This window comes from Laccaria bicolor, genomic scaffold, assembly GCF_000143565.1.
Source record: "Laccaria bicolor S238N-H82 LACBIscaffold_9 genomic scaffold, whole genome shotgun sequence".
In the NCBI taxonomy this organism is placed as follows: domain Eukaryota; kingdom Fungi; phylum Basidiomycota; class Agaricomycetes; order Agaricales; family Hydnangiaceae; genus Laccaria; species Laccaria bicolor.
The window spans coordinates 1,211,874-1,232,281 of NW_001889880.1; the positions used below are offsets into that span (position 1 = coordinate 1,211,874).

Here is a 20,408-nt window from a genome sequence, read left to right on the forward strand (position 1 = left end):
AAGCGGCTCTGCACCCAGAAGCCTCGAGGCCTCCAGGAGCGCTGTTCGCAATCGCAAACCACCGCAAACCTGACTTGATGCTCAGCGGACCGCTCCGATTCGGGCCGGCTCTTCATGCACTATACCACACTCGCAGAAATACCAGTTCCAACATCCGCGCAGTTTCTTGGGAAAGACAGTAATTATCTTTCCTCTTGGGAAGAACGTAATTTGATTGTTTTTTGTAGCTGCGCAGGTCAGATATTCTGTCCGAAACCACGTTCGAAATGTGAATACAACACTGATCAAGACGATCACTGGCTTACTCGCCAGTGACGGTCCCTCTCTCTCGCCGCTACTTGATTTCGACTTAGTCGCTTCTGTCGTATCCCCCTCTGGGAAGCGTCGCGCCGTTCTACGGGAAGTCAAGAGTGGCGCAGCTCAAGGGAGTCGCTTCGTCGAGATTTGGTGCGACGATCTATTGGAAGCGTCTGTCGATGTATCGGAGAGGCATGGCGCCTTTTACGCAGACGGTGAGTTAGCCCACAGGTCCATGTCATTGTTGAACTAATTTTCTTTTTCTTTAGAGTACCTATCATCTCTGGCGTTCTCTCCATCCGAGTTGGCCATCGTCTACACAGCTGAAAGCATCCAGCCAAAGTCTAACAATCCGTATCATCGATTTCGATTTCAGCCCGATTTTGGTGAAGGTTTAGACGGAAAGAAACGTTCTACAACTTTTGTTCTACGCTGGAAGCCATCGACTCTTGAAAACGATCAAAACGATACGCCTGTGATCGCTCTTCTCCCTCTCTCGATTCCCTCACACATCTGCCTTGGACAGGCTATATTTTCCCCAAACTCTGAAAACATCATTTACGGTACAGGGTACGAGTACTCGCGGGATGGCCGAATGCTTGGCCTAAAGGGTTGCTACAATCGCCCCACTGGTATTTGGCAAGTTATCATCAAGAATGATTCAACAGAATCAATAACATGCACCTCGCAAAAACTGACGCCTTCGCACTTGTCCTGCCGATCTCCTCGATCAATATCTTCTGCTGGATCGTCTACCTTGCTCTGGCTTTCTTGTAAAACTGGGGGTGCACATATTTCCACATCGACCCTACACGCCCTCGATATCACATCAGATAAGTCTCCGATCGACCCCGCCGCCATAGAAGCGGCGGTCGACCCGATTGTCGACGTCGTGATGAATCCGATCAGAAACAGATTCCCAGGTCTATACCCGAGTTACAACATGCCTTATTCCCCCGTCGTAAAATTACAATCTCAGAACCACATTTTGATTTCTTCTGCTTGGGGTTCCCGCTTTACTATTCTCCTCGTGTCCGTCAAGGATAGATCTGTGCGCGATTTGACGCCGGCCAGCGAAGAACTTTTCAGCTGGTCGATCCTCGCAGCTGATGGTTCTTGTCGCTTTATCTGCTCTCGAAGTTCGCCATCTATTCCATATGAGATTATTCTTGGCACTTTGAATGATGATGGGGATGTTGCTTGGAAAGTTCTCGACAGACCGATGTTAACTGAACAAGGTCAGTTGAACTGCAGACTTCTCGCAGACACAACCTCTCAGTCTTCTCAATTATAGTTTCAAATAAATTGTCCACGATACGGACTTCCATTGTTGAAATACCAGGAAGATACCCAACAGAGACCATCGTCGTGCAATCTATCAACTCAGGAGCTTCATGCCTAGCTCCATGCATTACAGTTCCTCATGGTGGACCTCACGGGACAACCACAACTGCTTTTGCCGCCGCAACAACGGCGATGGTTCTCGAAGGATGTATGTTGACTCTTCTTTTTTCTTATGACGGAGACTCTGGAGAGCTGACTTATCAGACACCCTTTCGTTGCCTAATTACACTGGATCCCTTGGATTTGGTGAGAGTTCCGTTCAAGCGTTGATTGGGAATTGCGGCGCTCTGGACGTTCAAGATTGCGTCGCATCTATAAACCACCTCATCGACCTCGGCGTTGCAGAGCATGGACCTGGCAAACAATTTGTGATGGGTGGCAGTCATGGGGGTTTCTTGACAGCCCATCGTAAGCAATGATGGCACTCAGCTCCTGACTGGCGTCTTACTCTTCCGTTCAGTAATTGGCCAATACCCAAGCATCTTCAGTGCAGCTGTAATGCGTAACCCAGTTATTTCGTCTGGGGAAATATCTACGTCCGATATCCCGGACTGGTACTATTCAGAGTTTGGTTTTGATTATCCCGTTTCCACGGCTCCTTTCTCCCATCTTTCTGACTCTGGTCCCATACCGTTGATGCCAGCTGAAACGTTTTCCAAGCTTCGAGCGGCATCGCCGATTGCTCACATTAATAACGTTACGGTTCCAGTCTTGCTACTCATTGGGAATTGTGATCGGAGAGTGGCGCCGACGCAAGGCATCGAATACTATCACGCGCTGAAGTCGCATTTTGGAAGTGAGGGGGCAGTAGAAATGCTTGTGTTCGAGGGAGAAAGCCATCCGCTGGATGGAGTTGAGGCTGGCAAGGTTGTGTTTGAAGCAGGAAGAGACTGGTTCAAGAATTGTAAGAGTAAATTTAGTAGCCTTGGCGATGGCTTGGCGTAACCATAGTCTCCTCTCTGTAATCATACAAACTTCATCAAGAGCTGAATTCAAGTTTCCAATCATCTCAACGTCGCTCTCTACTTATTACTCTTATTAATATGCTGCTTGCTGCGGTCGCTCCGCTATACCTCGCCGCCGTTGCTGGTGCTCAGGTCACCGTTTACGGCCAAGCACCGTTGTGGCAAACAGCTTCAGCAGCCACCCCAACAGCTTCTCCCAATGCCTATAACGATACCGTCCTCGCTCCTCCGCCTGTCCCAAGCCCCCCACCGACCACCAACTATAACCTCCCACTCCTGAAAGCTTCCACTTCGGTTGCCAACCTTTCCATACCCCATGTCGGGGGGTCTTTTTTTGGCTTTTCCATTGAAATGTCCGTCATCAGTCAAGTCCGTGAGTGAATGCCCTGTATCTTTCATTATCTGGCCTTACCATTCTCAGTTGGCAAAAATTCGTTTGTGATATTTGAGTTGTTGGCCACCACCGTCCTCATAGCACATTAGATCCCTCCTTGGAGTCCCTATGTTAAATCTCATATCGAACTTGCAAGAACGCTCTGGCGGCGTCCTCATCCGATTGGGGGGGAATACACAAGAGTTCGCGGCACTGGTGGACCACATCGATGGTGGTCACACCTTTGCAAAGGTCGACTCTGGCTCAACGCAAACGGTAGATCGTCGCAGCCTTTAATTTCCTCCTGTCACTGACCTTTCTTAGACCAAAACACCTGCAGTTCTGTATACCCTTGATATGTTTTACATGGCGAGCAATATCTCGTCGATGTTGAATGTGAAATGGTTTTTGGGTACACGTTGAACATGATCACTGCGCTTCCCTCATTAATCATGATTCTCTCTTCGTAGGCATCCCATTCAATGATACAAATTGGCGCCTCGAAATAGCCGAATATGGTCAGCAAATTCTCGGTGACAACCTTCTTGGGCTCCAAGCGGGAAATGAACCCGATTTCTACGCAACGTATGCACATTGTCTGACAGTGCAGTTTTTTTTCGCCGACTCATTGCTCCTGAAAGGTTTGGTCGACGCAACGAATCCTATCAACCCCAAGACTATTTCGGTGAAATTGCTACCTTGATCCAGACAATCGAGGGCAACCCCAAAATTCCCAACAAGAACATGCTCATTGGTCCCAGTGTCGCCACAGGACCTTGGACTCCGGAACAGGTATGGGCCACGGGTTACATCGATGCCTACAAAGCCAACATGTATTGCTTCTCAGTGGAACAGTGCGTTTTCATCTTGCATGTCCTCCTCTCACTCATTCTTGCCCAGTTATCCGAATAACAATTGCGCAGCGAATTTTAATACTGGACAAGCCATTATTGACCCCGAAACTATCTTTCCCGACTACCTCAATCACGGTGGCGTTCAAAATCTTGTTAACCCATACATCAACTCTGCAAATCTGGCGACGGCTGCGGGAAAGCCCTTCATCATGTTTGAGACCAACACAGCTTCATGTGGTGGTTTTGCTGGGATTTCGGACAGCTATGGAGCCTCGTTGTGGGCGATAGATTATGGATTCCAGCTGGCCTTTGGAAATTTCACTCATGCATTGCTGCATTTTGGTGGGCAGAATGCATTTTATAACGTACGTTGCGTTTTTATTCATTTCACCTAAAAGCTAATCGTCGTGTTAGCCTTTCACAGGTAACATCTCAACGGCCCGCCAGCATCTCTATCTCCTCTAATTTACCTCCATAGCGCCTCCTACTAATCAGTCTACGTTCAACGAGTGGACGCTTGGTGCTGTCTATTATTCCACCCTCGTTCTTGCGGAAGCTTTCGGTAAAACCAATACCTCGCAGGTCGTTGACCTTCAAGCCAATGCCGCTAGCCCTTATACACCAGGATATGCCATTTACGAACAGGGAACGCTATCAAAGGTCGCATTAATCAATTATATCAGCGATGCCACTGGAGCCAGCAGCCTCCTTGTCTCTGTTTCTGTTGATACTGGCGGCGTGCCTGCTAGTGTTCGAGTAAAGTAGGTGACTATAGGTTGTAAGAGGCTTTGGCTGATATTTTATCTAGATACCTTACATCCGACTCTGTATCCACCAAAGCTAACATTGCATGGGCAGGCCAGGTACATGATTACACCTCCTATCTCCTCCTGCTAATTCTTCTTTCGCGGAGTAGTATTTCGGTGGTAAATTCCAGGTTGACGGTCGGTTCAAGGGAACTTTGAACGTCACCACGGTTAATTGCGACCAGACTGCCAATGTTTGCCGTATTCCTGTTCCTTCTCCAGGTTTCGCACTGGTCTTCATGAATTCAGCTGACCCGATGATCGCTGAAAGCCAAGCGCAGAAAACCTTCGCAACGACTGCGCGCACCAGGACTGTCAACACGGTAACTGTTGATCCAACGGTGCTAGCAACATCAAATGGGCATTCTGCGGACATCAGGGGATCTTTGGGGAGTACAACTCATGGATCGATTTCCAGTACATCTGGAATGAATTCTCTGCTTCCGGGCGCGACAGTGTTGCTTTCAGCAGTACTTGGAGCGTTCGTTGTCACGAAAGGGTTTGCGCGGTAGAGAACATGAATAATCGGAAACGGATTTTTTGCTCTCCCTACAAGAGAGGAAATTTCTCTCGCTGGAGCCTAGATACCATCTGTATATTTTCGATTCCCTTTCGACGGGTACTTGCCACATGCACATTCCACATTATTCTGAGGAGTCATTTGTTGCACCCCGCCCATAAGTAGCTTCAAGTGGACACATTTTGGTGGCCATTATGAAGTATATCAGCCTGCTTCGAATGTATATTCTACGTTTTGAAAGCACATGAGTGAGACATTGGCGAGAACAAAAGAAGGTAGAGGACACTTATTATCACCCCTCTCGAGCAGCGTAGTCCCTTCGTAGTGGTCTCACCCGATCCCGTGAGATTGCGGTGGACCTCGATGTTTTTTAAAGCTTATGCTTGGATGCTCACCGAAACTTCTCCCGAAAACATTTCGTAGGAGACTGAAGACGACCTTGTTGGCGTTGCTGGCTCTGTGAGATGTCTTACCAGGACTCTTATATGATGTTACAGTATGTCATGTCTCACCGTAAAAGATCAGGCGTCACTTGGCGTAACTTGCTGAATTTACGCCATAAATACGCGTCAACAACGCGTATGCCCTTTTCGTCCAATCGAGGTCTCAGGCAACAAGGCTCTCATCATGACCCTTTATAACACTGCTATGGGGGCAATTCGTCCGCGTTATCGATTGCCACAGAGAACGGACCCACGAAGTTCAACGCAAGTATCGCCGTCACCCTTCTGCGCAACTTCTACGTTTCAACCCTGCTTTTGGAATGTCGCCAATAGACCAATGGCCTCGCCTCGACGTTTCCCATTTTTTGGCTCTCATTGTGGAGACAGCTTTTCTAGGTAAGCGCCATCAGAGTGTTTGCCGACATTAGCATGTTCAAGTCTCTACGCATAGGCTTCTTCTGTTCCCTTCTTCTGCAAACTGTACAAGCGCTGGCGTACCGTGCCAAACAACGTCAGAGCACACTGTTCTCACCTATGCTACTCACGGCGTTGGTTTTGTCCTTGACCATCACAGGGGTTTGTTTTGTTTCTTTTTTCATATACTAAGTTGACCTTATTACACCAGAACTGGCTCACCGAGTTGAAAGAAGCTTACGATGCCTTCATTCTACCTTCCAATCCGTCCTCATTGAACCATAGTGGGTTATCCCATGCCGAAATCGCCTATCTTACTTTAGAAAACCCATGGAACGTTGCAAACTCTGCTCTGTATGTTGTTAGTACCCTTCTCGGCGATGGGTTTATGGTAAGCTCCCTCCAGCGACAATGATGTGAAATTTCACATTTTGCAAAGATTTATCGTCTCTACATTGTGTGGGCCCGAAACAAGTATATCATCATCCCGCCTGCGCTTATGTCTATGTCGTTGGCAGGTAAAGTTTAGCCTTTGATATCTGAGCACAGCAAATCGGCACTGATATCGACTAGTCACGGGGAGCATGGTCACTTACCTGTTCTCTAGGTCAGCGGAAGCACCTATTTTCGCGACGGCTGGGGCCTGGATTACAGCCTCCTTCACACTGACGCTCATGTAAGTGCTAATCACGTTCATTAGCCGCACGCTCATAGCAACATGATCACTGAAAGATGCAACCTGTATTCTACGTGTGAGTGTGAAGATTTTTACTTCTGCGACAACGCCTGAAGCTCCTTCTATTTCTGCTAGCGCTTATCGCTTTTAAGATCTACCTCTCAAATCGCCGCTTGGCACGGTTACACACACAAAGAGTTGGGTTTAATGTATGTAACATTCAGCTCATAGACCCTTTTAAAAGACTCAACATGTTTTACTCTTCTAGAAAATTATGGAAATTCTTGTTCAGAGTGCGGCGCTGTATAGGTAGGTCAACTCATCAAGTTTCGTACGACGTTTCTCAGCGACAAAAAAAAGTTTCTGTCTTATCCTGTCTTTGGCGACGTACATCGCAAGTTCCAATCTAGTGCTTATCACTGTCGGTGCTGTGAGCTTCTCCATTTGCTCTAGTCGATTGATTTGATTAAACGTCATATTCTCTAGACCAATCCAATCATAGTAAGGTTCAGCTTCCAGTGTATTATGGCAATCACCCAGTGGATTTCATGACTAGGGGATTATCTTTTGTGCGATTGTCACTCGCACTCATGATATGCCAACGAAGGTCTCCGATGGTACACACTTTGAGACTCAGACGGCGCAAGGTTCAATTCGAAATGGGCGACAAGTCGCTAGTGTCAAAATTACCACCCATTCTGAAAAGCAGGTTGACTCCCCGGACCCGCTGGACAGATTTAGTGGAAGTAACTCGAGTATCAGTTCAACAGAGTTGGCTGGACCATCAGCCGTCTAACCAAGTCTAACGACTTGGCTTGTTGTAGTACACGTGACCAACTTTTGTTCTATTGAAAATGTTGAATCCCTTGTGACTTTGGTGTTCCACTGCCTCCTTGCACATCTCCTTCCAGCCCCTTGCTCGTCGCCCCCAGTTTTCCGTTAAACATGGACTCCCTCGGTCGGCAATGAACAGCCTCCGGTTGAGATCAAACCTGGTCTGCCATATATTCGTTGTAGAGTCCATCACGTGTAGGGAGGGGCTGTGGCTGAAAGATGCGCTCGAGATTTTTTCAAACGCAGTCAAGCGCTCAAGCATATGGGTGAGACTGACAGATAGATATGCGGTGATTAATTCTAGACTGCTGTGAAAGCAAGTCATACTGGTGTTACAAGTCACCCTCAATGGCTGTTACCCATCTCTGATCTTGACTCGTTTCAACATCTCCACCCCCTTGGCCTGAGGTACAATTTGATTTCCAAGGAGATGCTGACTCAACTTCCAGCACAGTGAATGCGTAACCCGACGCTCGGACTGAGTCAGATCGCGTCCGCAATCCATTATCACTCTACGGGCGCGTCGTACCTGCCACGGCACCCCAAGTTTCAAGATACGTTTCTGGAAGGAGGCTATTCAATCATCTCAGACTTGACAACTATCCGTTGGCAGAGATCACCCACTATTTGGGCTTCCGCATCTGACTCGCTTCCACTGAGCCAGTCGTTTTAGTATTTAAGGTATACCCGATCAACTCTGTCCCGTTCATCCCTATCCTCACCTTTCTGGCAATGGTCAGTTCACACCTCGACATTTTGGAACTGAGCGCGTCGACATACGCGCACTCTCCCCTCTTAAGGACACCTCAATTAAACTCATCGGGTGGCGTTGATACTTGGCGCACCATCACATATCACCAGTTCCATCGCGATGTCGAACTTTTTGCTCGTCATTGGACTCGAACGTTCCGCAACGATGGTGTGCCATCTCGGTCGGTGGTAGGACTGTGGTAAGTAACATCTACCTCATGGGAAGGAAAAACAAACAAACTAATAGTCCATTTAGGTTAAGCGGCTTCACCTATGTGGACGTTCTCCATATTTATGGAATTTCGCGGGCTGGATATATTCCCCAGCTCTTTAGTATAAGACTCCCGAACCCCACAGTGGTTTACGAACTGCTGCACAAGGCTGGAGCCAGCGTGCTGGTCTACGATCCCTCGTTCGAGTCGATAATTGGAAACTGTCCTCTACCCATCCACCGCGCCCTATCCTCAGAGAACATCAATTTCGTGGACGAACCGATTCTTGACCTTGCATCAATACACGATGACGACGAGATTGCATTCATCTTCCACACCAGCGGCTCAACTTCTGGAAGCCCGAAACTGGTGCACTGCAGCTACCGCTGGCTGCAGACTGTAATCAACAAGTCATATATCATTAGTCAACCGCGTTCCACCAACCGCCAGGATGTTACAGTGTTTATGTGAGTGAAAAAACATTTTTTACTACATCGTGTTCTAATCAAAGCATACTTTCTAGTGGAAGCATGTGCCACATTGCGCAGACATTCAGTAAGTTTCGCTTTTCTCGATTTCGTTTGCCGCAGCTGATTGTCTTCTGTTCAGTGTTTATCGGTACCCTCCAGCATGGGTCCTGCGTTGTCCAACCGACAACTCTAAACTTTTCATCGGAGGAGCTTATCGACATGATGCTCCGATGCGACCTCAACCGCCTGAATCAGTTCGGCTCTTTTCTTGGCAAGCACCTCCAAAATTCTCGACAAGACCCCAAACTCCTGTCATTTTTGACTAGCCTTGATGAGGTTGTTTATACGGGAGTTCCCCTGTCTGATGAGGACGAGCAATGGGCATTTAAAAACGGCATCAAGCTTAGAGTGCGTTTAATCTTTTGACAGCCGCTTACTTACTCATGTCCTTTCTAGAATCTGTTCGGCAGTACAGAGATCGGTGGAATGCTTTTGTCTGGAGGACACGAAAAAAATCCGGCATTGCTTCGCCCGTTGGAAAATACGTCATACGCCTTTGTCCCCACTGGACCAACGCAAGCCGATGTGGTCCATCAATCAACATCAGCTCTATACGAGCTTGTCATTCTCGCCGACTCACCTGACTGCCCCCATGCATCGCTGAGGCACGCAGATGGCAACTTCCACACCGGCGACCTGTTTCAAGAGGTTGTCCAAGGCTGGTACATCTCGCGTGGTCGAGATGATGACTGGATCAAGTCGGAAAATAGCTTGCGATGCGATACGAAAGCCATCGAAGATAACGCGCGACGGACGTGTGGAAACCTCATCGCGGAATGCATAGTGGTAGGATCTGGACGGCCCTCTCCTGTCATGTTCGTTGAGCCTTCCGTCGAAATGGATCACAATAAACTCAAGAAGGAGATCATTCGGAAGACTCGCCACTTTCATTCGAGGCGCTACCTCCATGAACGCATCACGTCTGTCAACATGATTGTTGTTGTCCCGCGGCAAACGCTCCCTCGAACGGCGACCAAGGGGAACATCCGGCGGAAAGCTGTCGAAGAAGCTTTCAAGACGAGACTAGACCACATATTTTCACAAACATTCACATAGTATAGATATCATTGCAACACATCTTGACTTATTAACTTATTAATTAGATACTTTACATTCCATCATAATTACTCATTGTAGCCATATTCTTTCTGCTATCGCCTGCATTATCGATGTATAACATTAACACTTGCTCCAATATCACAATTGGCCAGTTCATCTTGGTACTCACATTGGCTGTGGATATAACAACACCAGTTCTAATTTTTCGATATTTGATCAAGATTGATGAGAATAATGAACACTCACCCCAAACAAGGGCGAATATAGCAAGCGAGCGAAGTGTGTGACGGATCCTGTAAAATATATAACATTCCTCTTCGTTGTCTGCAAGGCATTGCCAAATGACGCTTCAACTGCTTGTTGTATTTTGGTTGTATTCAAAATCTTGTACTTGCCAACCAAAAAAAAATGTCAAATCAAAACTGGGGAATTGAACCTTTTAGCCTGATGAAGAATACAAATATTCATCTGATCTTTCACCCGCTCCGCTCAATCAAGCAATTGTCCCTTGCAGCAGGTAATTGAAAATAATAATGCAATATGCGAGGGTCCAGTTTTTAAGCGATACCACTCTAGAACGACAGAAGCTCCACGCCTATCAGCAGCGCGCTCATGATTGGTGATAAACAGATTCCTCTTGCATCTGCGAAAAAATTGCTTCGTGAGGGTGGGTCGAGTGAGAAAAACTTGAGGTCGGCCTACCCAGGGTTCGTCTTTCGTTGTATACTTTCTCGGTGGGCGTTGCCAGCAAGCGACTTTATCGGCTTCCGCAGCGTCTTTCACAGGAAAAACTATCCCAAGCTCGTAGTTCGCGATCTTGTGAGAAAGTGTCACATCATAATTGACGGAGATTCAAGCAAACTTACATTAAGAACTGGGTTAAACGAGGAACCTGACAAATTGCCCCATGCGGAAGGGGTAAAATTGTGCGATCCCAAGTATGACCAGCCAAGAGGTGGGTCAACCACTTCGATGTCGTCGTCTTCTTCCGAACTCGATTCCGCGGCTTGTAAAGTTTTCCGTGTTGTTTCCTGGTGCGTGGCAATAATCATCTAAGCCCAGCGTCAGAAAAAAAAGGCATCACGGGGAAACAGAGGTACCTTTGAGTGCATGAGAACAGGTCCGCCTTTGCTTTTTGAGTCGTAGAAGTGGTCCCTCGGAAAGTTTTTTGTGCTCCACTGTTTCCGCCTACAAAAGATCGTACCTCCACCCTAAGTCCATGCGCGGGCATCAGCTGATTTCTGATAAATCATCAAAAGGGGAAATACCTTCTCGCCGAGGGCACTTTCTTGAACAGTTCGCTTGGAAGGAAAGAAGATTTTGATAGGCGGGTACGGAAGCTTCTCGCGTCGTTTCTTGGGCTCATCAAGCCAATCCTCGGCCGATTCACCGCGTGCAGACCAGTGAAACTCGTTCATCCATTGAGTTGTATATATTCCTAGGCTTGATCCCTGTCCGAAGAGGACATTATTGAAAACACGTAAGCAAAGAGGAGAACCCACCTGACATTCAAGGATGAGCTCCTTGGCCTTTCCTTTACCTGTCCGCATAGCCATTTCACGGACAGCCATCATAAGCCTGGGGTGGCCAGTCCTTCAACGAATCGATCAATGTCAAGGCCAACCTGTGTGGCATATGGTATGCACGAACTTTATGACAGCTGGCCACCCTTCGTGCTTACCAGCAATAGAGGGCACCAAATGAACCTTGACCTTGGACCAATCCCAGCGGCATCGTAAGTCCTCTATGCTTTTAAGGGCCAAGTTCGGGTGCTGCGTATAGGGCCATTAAGCGGCATAAAGGAATGCGGATAATATGTGAATGACATTATCATTGATCATTGCTACGAGCGCTGGTTTGACATTGAGGGAGTTAAGCACACGTTGAATAATTGAAGGAAAGTCATTGGTCGCTTTTGGGTCGTGAGGAATGGGAGAAGAACGCAAGGGCACATCTTGAAGCCATACAGACTATCAATGCGTGAGAGATGCATTCAATTCCGGAGTCTAGAATGTTACGTTTTCCATGTCACGCCAATCGTACTCAATCAAGTTGGCCGTCGAAACCACGACACGGAGGCGTCCATTCCTGTAAAAAAGCTAGGAAAAAGCTGGGTAATGGGTACAGTCGAACCAACCTAACGCCGCACGCACCAACATGAACTAAGAATTCCGAAATAAGTTACGACAACGTTGAGAAAATAGAAAAAAGTCACCTTCATGTGTTGGCAGCCATGGCCGCCGCGTAGGTATGGCGTTGTCTTAATCCAGTGTGGAAGGACATTCTTGATGATAGCTCGACCAGTTTGATCGGGTTGGGCAACCATGATCACTGGAGTGGCGGGATCGAAAAACTGGTATATCCACATCCAATCCAACGAATATGATGATAGGATTGCAAATGCTATGTCTTTTTTCTGAGAACCAAGGCTTAAAAGTCATGTCATCGAACACAATAAGATTACGCAACCTGTCCAAGGACCTCTGTTAACCGGAATGTCGCCATGTTATCCTTCCTGGGATCAGCATGACGAGTGGCTGTCTGTCTGAACTCCCCATTCCAAAAAATGGAATCAGTACCTGAAGTAGATGAAGGAGAGGCTCTTGAATTTCTGCCAGAGGAGTTGATGGAGTGGGACGCAGTAAGACGTGGTCGTTTAGCACATGGTTCTTCAACATCAGAGTCATTGTTGTCCTCTTCGCGATGAGCGGTCATTTTCCCTTGTTGCTTGAAAAGGCGACGTTGCCGCTCCTGCCTTTCCTTCTCCATTTGAGCTCTATCTGCCAAGAAGGTGAACGCGTTGGAGCTAGTGGATCCCCCAACATCTGCAGTCACTCGCGACAAATTTGTTGAGGATTCTGAATTGGACTGTGACCTGGCCTCACGCGACAATTCAGATTTTGATGCTTCTAGCGCTCGTTTGAGGTCAGCTTGGAACTGTAATTCCTGGTCGTCCTCTTCGCCACTTTCGACCATTATCGGAGCCCTGGTGTTCAGGTTCGATTCTTGCAAGCTGAGGGCGATGGCGCTGTTGGAACTAATTAAGACTAATTAGAGTTTAGAACAGAATCAAGCAACCTAGCCAAGTCGTCGTCCGCCATGGTGCTGTGACAGGTGTGGATTGAACACGTGACGGTGACATTTGGTGAAGTGTGCGTATGTAAATATTTGTCTCTCTCGAAATGGCCTCTGACGTTGAGATGAACGAGTTGAAAGCATCTTCTTCCTCGACTCCAGCCAGTAGCCGCTCGTCGCTCGCCGTTATAATCAACCATGACGACCGTGAAGAAGAAGATGTAAATTCGGCTGATGATGACGACGACGACCATGTCATTGACGATCATGGCATTGACGACCATGGCATCGACGATGATCACGACGGCATCATCTCAATTAGAAACAGCGCGACCAGCTCACCCAGCGGACCCATCTCCGTTCCCGTTCTTGTACACAACAGTATTTCACCAGGCATCCTCGAACCACCACCTAACCCCGCTGCTACACCCACTCTGAAACCAAAGTCCGCCAAACCCAAACCCCGCTCCCCGTCCCGATCCCCGCCTCCCCCACCACCACCGCCTCAGCTTCAGACCATCCGCCTCAAGATTTGTCTTGGCGGCCCGAGCAATTACGAGGTTGACATCGCCAGGCAAGCTAGAGAGACCGGCCAGCGACCCCCAACTCCCACTCCCATTCCCATAGATATCAAGAAGATCGAATCTAGCGAAAGCGAAGAGGAGGACAAGACCAAAGATGGTACAAAGCCGAAAAGCAAAAAGGTACTCCTTTCCATTTTAGAAGTAACCTCGTCGTTGCGCTTATCTCCATACAAAAGAAAAAGAAGATAACTCATGAAGAATACGACACCTCCGACCCATTCATCGATGACTCAGAACTTGCTGTCGACCAGCGCAAATGGTTCGGCCAGACTAAACAACAGGGTTTCTATGTTTCCAGCGGTGAGGTCGCCCTTGTCAAGGACAAGTCTCCCAAGAAGCCAAAGTCCAAGAAGCCCTCACTCGCGACCGCCCTGAACCCTCCCACCCTTACAGAAGGCATTCGCAATAGCCCCGTCCCTACCGTCTCAGACTCAGAGGTTAAGAAGGAGCTGCCTGCAGATGAGGATCTCGAGGCAGGTGACGAGCATGCTGGTCAGAAGAGAAAGCGGTATATTACTGTTGTAGAGGGCGGGAAGAAGAGGAAAATTGTTAACATTCATTCATTCCATCCAGATTTACAAGTCGGTATCGAAAGCATCAAGCAGGCCATCGCTCAAGGTCAGTTTTATTCCCTTTCTCAGCCTACCTTTCCAACCCACCTGTATCAGAGTCGTGGGCACAGAAGGGCAAATTTCCGCCAGCTCTCAAGCCTCAGCTTGCACAACTTGCTTTACTAGCCATAAAGCTAGATGAATACGACGACCACTTTTTCAACCTCATGCCCACATTATTCCCATATAACAAATTTACCATGACCGTGAGTGCCTCCTTTTGTTTCTACTTACCACTGCCAACCTTCCTTAGAAGCTTATAAAACGGACTGTATACACGGACCACGTCGCACTCCTCGTCGAGAGACAAGAAATACTTCTCAACGAACTCGCCGAATTGGCACGTCTTGGCTTCGCAAAGGCGGAAGAAGAATGGGAGCGAAGTGTTGTAGCATGGGGTATGTTTCCCCTCTCTCTACTGTCTACGCCTACTCACCTTCTTGCTTACGCAGATCGCCGGCAAGAGAAGCTCCGTGCAGAAGCAGCCGAAGCAGCGAACGGCACCGCTGCGGGCACGGGTGCTGGAACAACCTCTTCCGGACCCACACGGCATCCTACAGAGGAGATGGATGTCGATCAACAACAGCAAACTGTGGGGGGCACAGGCGCGCCAGGTACTGACGGGGACGGTGAGGGTGGCAAGGAGGGTAAAGATCATGGTCAACACCCTCCCGCGAAACGGTTCCGCATGACTGAGACGATGAAGAATATTGTATGGAATTTGGTTCTACTGAGTAACGAGTGTTGCCGACTGGAGAATGAAAAGAAGTGAGTGTTTCGGTGAACCGAGATACCAACTGACCGATGCTTGTCATAGCACATACGAGGGCTCAATGATCCAGGTTAGCGAGCAAGGTTTGAGGAAGGTTCTTTACCAAAAGGTTTGGCCGTTGATTTTCCCTTTGGAATACTTACATGATTTATGAGCCAGATCGTAGCTGCATTTCCTGAGGGTTGGATGTCATCAGGCCAAATATCAAGAGACGGTACATCCCCCTCTGTAAATACGACGAAACTAAGGCTAACTTTTACATTAGTGAGCGTGATGAAGAAAAAGTATGAGAAGGAGAACATGGAGAACGAAACATAGTCATTCTACGATGCAATCACCCCGGCTGTCTTGCTTTACTTATAACTTATTTATCCCCTTGGAAGAAATCTTTTTTCTTCAGGTTTCGCCTATTTTTCACCCTGCGTCGGACCTTTACATTATATCACAGTAATGATTACACAGTCATTATACAATCTCAACAACTCTATGTCGTGACATTGCCTTTACTCTCGCCCATCACCATTCCATCGTAACTCTGGTCATTCACAACCATCGATGACCGTAGACACAAGCTTCCTTCCTACCCTGCCTATCCAGGACGTTGAGCGGGCTTCCCAGGTTCGTCGTTGCGCGCCAATTTCGGTGCTCGAAACCTTCAACGTTGGAAACAGCTAATACAACACGCCTACGCGCCACCGACGCCCAAGACGACTCCGGACGACCTAAAGCGTTTACAACACGAGCTTTTTGAGATACAGAAACGCCCAGAAGCTTGGGGGCTTGTTATACCGTTGTTAGATCACGAAGACCAGAATGTACAATTCTTTGGAGCCCATACGGCGCAGGTGAAGATAGCAAGAGATTGGTGAGTCCTCAAGAGGGCTCCCCAAACGCACATTAATCCGTACCTTCAAAGGGATTTCTTTCCACCGGAACACGCAGAGGCCCTTCGAGACGCCATGGTGCAATTAACGGCCCATTCGATTTCCAATGGCCATAGCGCCTTCATTCTTCGAAAGCTTTTCGTCGCTGTACGCACTCGTATCCGCATATATCGCATTGCTCATCGACCCCATCCAGCTCACTTCTCTGGCTCTCAAACTCGTACCAGGACACCCCACTCGCTGGCCTGATTGGATCATGGCCTGTGTTTCATCGTTCTCCAGTTATGGGGCACCTATGGAGCATATACATAATTTTCTGTCCATCGTCGCGGAAGAAGTGGGAAATGCAGATCTCATAGGATCGAGTAAGTGAGTCATTTCCCTCTCCTGCTAAACTTATCACACCAATCATAACAAACATGCAGAATTCAGATGCAACAATCATTGACAGACGTAACCCCGATGGTGATGCAAGCAATCACGGTGTCGATCAACCCAGTTCCTGGAGTAACACCTCCTCGGCAAGTCCAGTCTGCTCTCCGTTGCCTTCAAGCGTGGATGGTAATCCTTCGCTCAAAGTTAGCAGCCATCTATCACACTATGCCTTCCACAATTTACCCATCTTGAGACCGCAGTGACCTCGCACCCATGATTGCAATGCTCCTTGCCCTTCTCAATCCTGCCGGTGATTGCACCATTTTTGTAGCTTCCTCCGATGCCCTACAAGAAATTGCTTCAAAATCGGCCTTTTCGGATGGGTCCTGCGATAAGACCTTTACGGAACCCTTGTTGCTCTGGCTCGACTCAGTGGGTAGCGACATTGTAGAGTCAATGCTGCTGACTGGAGAGGTTACCGAAGTCTCCCATTCACTCTGCAAACTTCTGGTAGCGCTTGGTGATCATTCAACATCTTACATTGCCGCTCACATATCTTCTGTGGGGGTCGTGGGCCAAAACCCACCAAGAACTAAAGGGCATCTCACACAGACCTTTCTACGACTGCTTCTAGCGTATACAGGACTTTCCGGATACTATGGCGTCGACGAGGAAGAGAGTGAGATGACACTCGGATTTTGGTATCTGTTTCAAGAAGCCTTGTGGAGTACGGATTTCTACTTCCCGGAGTGCGAAAGTGATGGTGATGGCAATACTCCGCCTCCCGCCAGGAAGGATGCCGCTCACATTGTGATGGCAAAGACTGTATACATCGAGCTCGTACAGGTTTTGCGGCGAAAAGTAGCTTTTCCGCCCTTGAAAAGTGGATGGTCAAAGGGTACGTGTTGTTGTCTTCTTGGTGGTCTGCCAGAGCTGACCTTTTCGCCAAATAGATCAGATTGAGAAATTTCAAGTGTAGGCAACTCTCCTCGTTGCCGTTGGATAAGGGACAGTAAAACAACTAACTTATTCTCAGCTATCGAAGGGATGTTGGTGATACACTTATCAATGCGTACGTCGCTTCTCGCTCATGCCACCGATTTGACTCACACATCCTGTCAGATATTACGTGCTGCGAGATGATATGCTCCGTTTCTACGTGAATGATATCTCTGACCGACTTGCCACAAATCAAGATTGGAATGCAAGTAATCCCAGATGCTTATAATGCGACTAAGCTTACTTCGGTGTTGAATAGGAGATTGAGGCCACCCTTCACTGCATCATGTCGATACAGGAAGCACTCGATCTAGAGAAAGCATCCCACCTATCGCGACTGTTCAGTCCAGAAATACTTGGTAGACTACCGTCAGAGGGTTATAACCGCATCCGACGTACAACCTTGTACCTCATTGGTGAGATTGCTTTGTTTCTCAATACCTTTTTTACCTGCTTTTATCTTACGCTCAGGTGCCTACTCATCCTGGTTCGCTACACAACCGACCCAGCTTCAAACATCTCCAGAACCAAATATGTTGTTGACTGTCCTCAACTATGTTGTTGCTGCTCTCCCGGATGCATCACTATCCCTTCAAGCTGCAACCGCTTTGCGGAACTTATGTGATGCGAACCGGAAAGCGTTGGCTCCGCACATCGTTGCCTTTGGACGGCTGCATGATGGTTTAGAACAGATAACGGTAAGTTGTCAGGCTTCCCCTAAATCGCTTTAGCTCAAAGGGGGTTCTAGGATTCGGAGAAGAGCAAAGTATTACAATCCATTGCGAGTGTCATTCAGGCATTGCCGCCTGTCGATGGAATTCCTCCAATTGAGGTAAAACACATGTCTACTGAAACCTACAGCGTTGATGTTTGTGGTGTTCCAGGCGGTTGTCCACCCCATCATCCAAAAACTGGGTAGTGCCTTGCAGCTCTCCAGCACGGTATGTTTTCCCTTCTGTCTTCCGCACTTCAATATCACGTTTCTCTCCGCCTTGTAGCTACCTGAGGAAGCTCGAAACCTCACAATTCTCCAACTTGAAGTTCTTTCGGGTGTAGCCAAGGGTTTAACTCGAACTGCAGATGGCATCCTAGAAATTGATGACGACCATGCCGCCAAAATTGAGGCAGAAAAAATTAACATTGCTCGAGAAGATCCAAGGGCCCTCAAACTCCGGGATAATATTTTTTCTTGTATCCGAAGTGTAGTTGACTTATGGTCGACAGATGCGGGAATCAATCATGTGAGTTTGAGCACCTTCATACCAACTAGCTATCATCTGAATGCTCCCAAATAGGCGTTAAGCGACCTCTTCAAGTCTATCACCTGCCTCCCGGGTGACGTCACTCTCATCTCTCTTCCTGCAGGACCTCTTCTTGAGTTAGTCTGCATCGCAGCGGAAAGACAGCTCACCGCAGCATGGCTGTCTCTTGCAGCTATTCTCATCGCGCAACTCAACCCTCCTGTGTTCGTGTTGACTCTCAAGGCGAGACCCAGTCCGGAGGCAGAGACAGTCGTTGCAAGTGCATTACCAATGCTTCTCCAGTGCGGCCTGGGGTTGTTAGGGGCCGCAGGGGCCATGGAACTCGTCAGTTGATGTGTCTCGAGCTTCTTCCATTCCACTGACATATGAGTTGATCTAGAATCCGGATATTGTTCAGGAATTTTTCGCTTGTATGGATAGGGTGGGTGAAGCCCAGTAATACATCGTATCAACTCATGTTTCTTTTCCCTCACCCGCTTAGGTCGGACAAGATTTCATAGGTGCCTTCTACGCGATATCTCCAGGTTTGCTTGACGCTTTAATGCAATGTGCTACAACATCGCTCTCTTTGCAAGAACGATACTCTCTTGTGGCTGCATGCAACTTTCTCGTGCGTCGTTCCTGGTTCACGTTGCGCAGGCGTTATCTCACAGGTCTTATGGGTATAGTCAACGCTTATTCACCGCAGCTCGGTAGTCGATGAGCTCTCAGGGCCTAAGTCATTACTGATGGCTAAGCATGGCCGTGCCTTGATGCGAGCCGTCCTACAAGGATTTGCAGGTGTGGCACCCAGAAGTGCCGTCCCAAACCTTATTGAGATGCTGGGAACACTCATTAATCGTTCAAGCGGGGTAGACGGCGGGTCTGGAATAGCTGGGGAATGGATGCGAGAGATTTTATTCTCGGTATGTTGCACTCTTTGCCTCGTCATCCATCGCACGTTGCCGATGAAAAAACCGGAGTAGCCCGATTTTGTACCTAGCAAAGCAGGTCCTGAGGTCAAGGAAAAGTTCATCAAAGCAGTTGCTGGGTATGTACCAAATTTCTTTTTTTTTTTTTGAAGCTATGATTGACACTTAACTTCGTAGCTCACGATCACTTAAGCGGATAAGAGAGGCGGCACAACAATTTACTCTTATCGCCAGGGGCTTGGAGGGTTCTAGTTTTGGCTATGCCTCGGTCTCCATGTGAGGATGGTTACTTACAGTAGATAAAGAATCATAGCTTTCCCTGGTTTTTGTTCAAGTCATCATTACGGACAATTTTCGAACGCTGAAGTCAACGCTAAGATCTGAGGGATAATTTAAGAGAATGTTCTTTCCAGCATGTTCACTTCCTTCTGCGCCAGTGAAGAGCCGATGTGTGTCAATAACTTGGCACATCACCGTTAACGGTTAAACTTGGCTAACAGGCTCATACCCACTACGACTACTGCCTGACCTCCCTAAGGATAAGCCCATAAACAAACCTTTCCTCATCGGCTTTCTTCCACCTTCATCGTCTTCTTCTCTCTCCCTCCTCCTCTTTGCCTCCCGGAAACCCTCAAGTGGTACATCATACAGCTTCTCATATTCAACACCTAGTTCTCTCCCTGCCGTCCAGAAGTCTTTGCAATTTCCAACCACCCCGAGATCGAACGGATTGCTAGCTTTACCCGCCATCGCAAGCCCATCTACTGCCTTCCCTTTTGTGAACCGATCAAATCCCAACAGATTCATCAAGAACCCACTCCCACACCCCGCACACATTCCAGAATGTCGATGAACAGC

At 48.0% G+C, this 20,408-nt stretch overlaps 7 protein-coding genes across 7 annotated transcripts; 6 read left to right on the forward strand and 1 right to left on the reverse strand.

Moving 5' to 3' along the window:
- Positions 1-114: 114 nt before the first annotated feature.
- LACBIDRAFT_319100 (uncharacterized protein) lies at positions 115-2,586 on the forward strand (the record flags this gene model as incomplete). The annotated part of the gene is made up of 6 exons (XM_001879784.1): positions 115-178; positions 228-512; positions 567-1,535; positions 1,592-1,789; positions 1,846-2,049; positions 2,102-2,586. The coding sequence occupies 6 exons, from the start codon at positions 115-117 to the stop codon at positions 2,584-2,586; spliced, it is 2,205 nt and encodes a 734-aa protein (XP_001879819.1).
- A 56-nt stretch (positions 2,587-2,642) lies between these two features.
- Positions 2,643-5,396, forward strand: LACBIDRAFT_189951 (glycoside hydrolase family 79 protein). Its single transcript, XM_001879785.1, has 11 exons — positions 2,643-2,979; positions 3,028-3,040; positions 3,090-3,255; positions 3,304-3,391; positions 3,450-3,564; positions 3,621-3,833; positions 3,880-4,198; positions 4,248-4,257; positions 4,312-4,594; positions 4,642-4,696; positions 4,750-5,396. The coding sequence occupies exons 1-11, from the start codon at positions 2,685-2,687 to the stop codon at positions 5,149-5,151; spliced, it is 1,959 nt and encodes a 652-aa protein (XP_001879820.1). The 5' UTR covers positions 2,643-2,684; the 3' UTR covers positions 5,152-5,396.
- A 740-nt stretch (positions 5,397-6,136) lies between these two features.
- Positions 6,137-7,244, forward strand: LACBIDRAFT_319102 (uncharacterized protein; the record flags this gene model as incomplete). Its single annotated transcript, XM_001879786.1, has 9 exons — positions 6,137-6,178; positions 6,228-6,407; positions 6,456-6,534; positions 6,590-6,692; positions 6,749-6,768; positions 6,828-6,901; positions 6,961-7,001; positions 7,053-7,122; positions 7,179-7,244. The coding sequence occupies 9 exons, from the start codon at positions 6,137-6,139 to the stop codon at positions 7,242-7,244; spliced, it is 675 nt and encodes a 224-aa protein (XP_001879821.1).
- A 1,010-nt stretch (positions 7,245-8,254) lies between these two features.
- On the forward strand, positions 8,255-10,180 carry LACBIDRAFT_190079 (uncharacterized protein). Its single transcript, XM_001879787.1, has 5 exons — positions 8,255-8,476; positions 8,533-8,955; positions 9,012-9,043; positions 9,098-9,366; positions 9,415-10,180. The coding sequence occupies exons 1-5, from the start codon at positions 8,259-8,261 to the stop codon at positions 10,072-10,074; spliced, it is 1,602 nt and encodes a 533-aa protein (XP_001879822.1). The 5' UTR covers positions 8,255-8,258; the 3' UTR covers positions 10,075-10,180.
- A 507-nt stretch (positions 10,181-10,687) lies between these two features.
- LACBIDRAFT_319104 (uncharacterized protein) lies at positions 10,688-13,178 on the reverse strand (the record flags this gene model as incomplete). The annotated part of the gene is made up of 13 exons (XM_001880027.1): positions 10,688-10,720; positions 10,780-10,893; positions 10,944-11,129; positions 11,178-11,288; positions 11,346-11,528; positions 11,580-11,670; positions 11,728-11,849; positions 11,931-12,047; positions 12,096-12,176; positions 12,231-12,239; positions 12,293-12,493; positions 12,547-13,105; positions 13,156-13,178. The coding sequence occupies 13 exons, from the start codon at positions 13,176-13,178 to the stop codon at positions 10,688-10,690; spliced, it is 1,830 nt and encodes a 609-aa protein (XP_001880062.1).
- Positions 13,179-13,259: 81 nt separating this feature from the next.
- On the forward strand, positions 13,260-15,437 carry LACBIDRAFT_319105 (uncharacterized protein; the record flags this gene model as incomplete). Its single annotated transcript, XM_001879788.1, has 8 exons — positions 13,260-13,856; positions 13,913-14,354; positions 14,405-14,553; positions 14,601-14,745; positions 14,800-15,115; positions 15,165-15,228; positions 15,279-15,333; positions 15,385-15,437. The coding sequence occupies 8 exons, from the start codon at positions 13,260-13,262 to the stop codon at positions 15,435-15,437; spliced, it is 1,821 nt and encodes a 606-aa protein (XP_001879823.1).
- Positions 15,438-15,674: 237 nt separating this feature from the next.
- On the forward strand, positions 15,675-19,830 carry LACBIDRAFT_319106 (uncharacterized protein; the record flags this gene model as incomplete). Its single annotated transcript, XM_001879789.1, has 20 exons — positions 15,675-15,737; positions 15,791-15,984; positions 16,036-16,150; positions 16,200-16,372; positions 16,429-16,581; positions 16,639-17,276; positions 17,332-17,353; positions 17,415-17,450; positions 17,501-17,582; positions 17,637-17,793; positions 17,849-18,075; positions 18,126-18,209; positions 18,262-18,318; positions 18,376-18,618; positions 18,673-18,963; positions 19,019-19,060; positions 19,121-19,249; positions 19,308-19,544; positions 19,605-19,669; positions 19,728-19,830. 20 exons carry the CDS (start codon positions 15,675-15,677, stop codon positions 19,828-19,830), a joined length of 3,111 nt encoding a protein of 1,036 aa, XP_001879824.1.
- Positions 19,831-20,408: the final 578 nt, after the last annotated feature.

Coding starts and splice junctions, on each gene's coding strand:
- LACBIDRAFT_189951 (XM_001879785.1), top strand. CDS start 2,685: ATGCTGCTTGCTGCGGTCGCTCCGCTATACCTCGCCGCCGTTGCTGGT. Junction 3,256..3,303: donor ACTCTGGCTCAACGCAAACG/GTAGATCGTCGC, acceptor GACCTTTCTTAG/ACCAAAACACCTGCAGTTCT. Junction 3,834..3,879: donor TATTGCTTCTCAGTGGAACA/GTGCGTTTTCAT, acceptor ATTCTTGCCCAG/TTATCCGAATAACAATTGCG.
- LACBIDRAFT_190079 (XM_001879787.1), top strand. CDS start 8,259: ATGGTCAGTTCACACCTCGACATTTTGGAACTGAGCGCGTCGACATAC. Junction 8,477..8,532: donor CGGTCGGTGGTAGGACTGTG/GTAAGTAACATC, acceptor TAGTCCATTTAG/GTTAAGCGGCTTCACCTATG. Junction 9,044..9,097: donor CCACATTGCGCAGACATTCA/GTAAGTTTCGCT, acceptor TCTTCTGTTCAG/TGTTTATCGGTACCCTCCAG.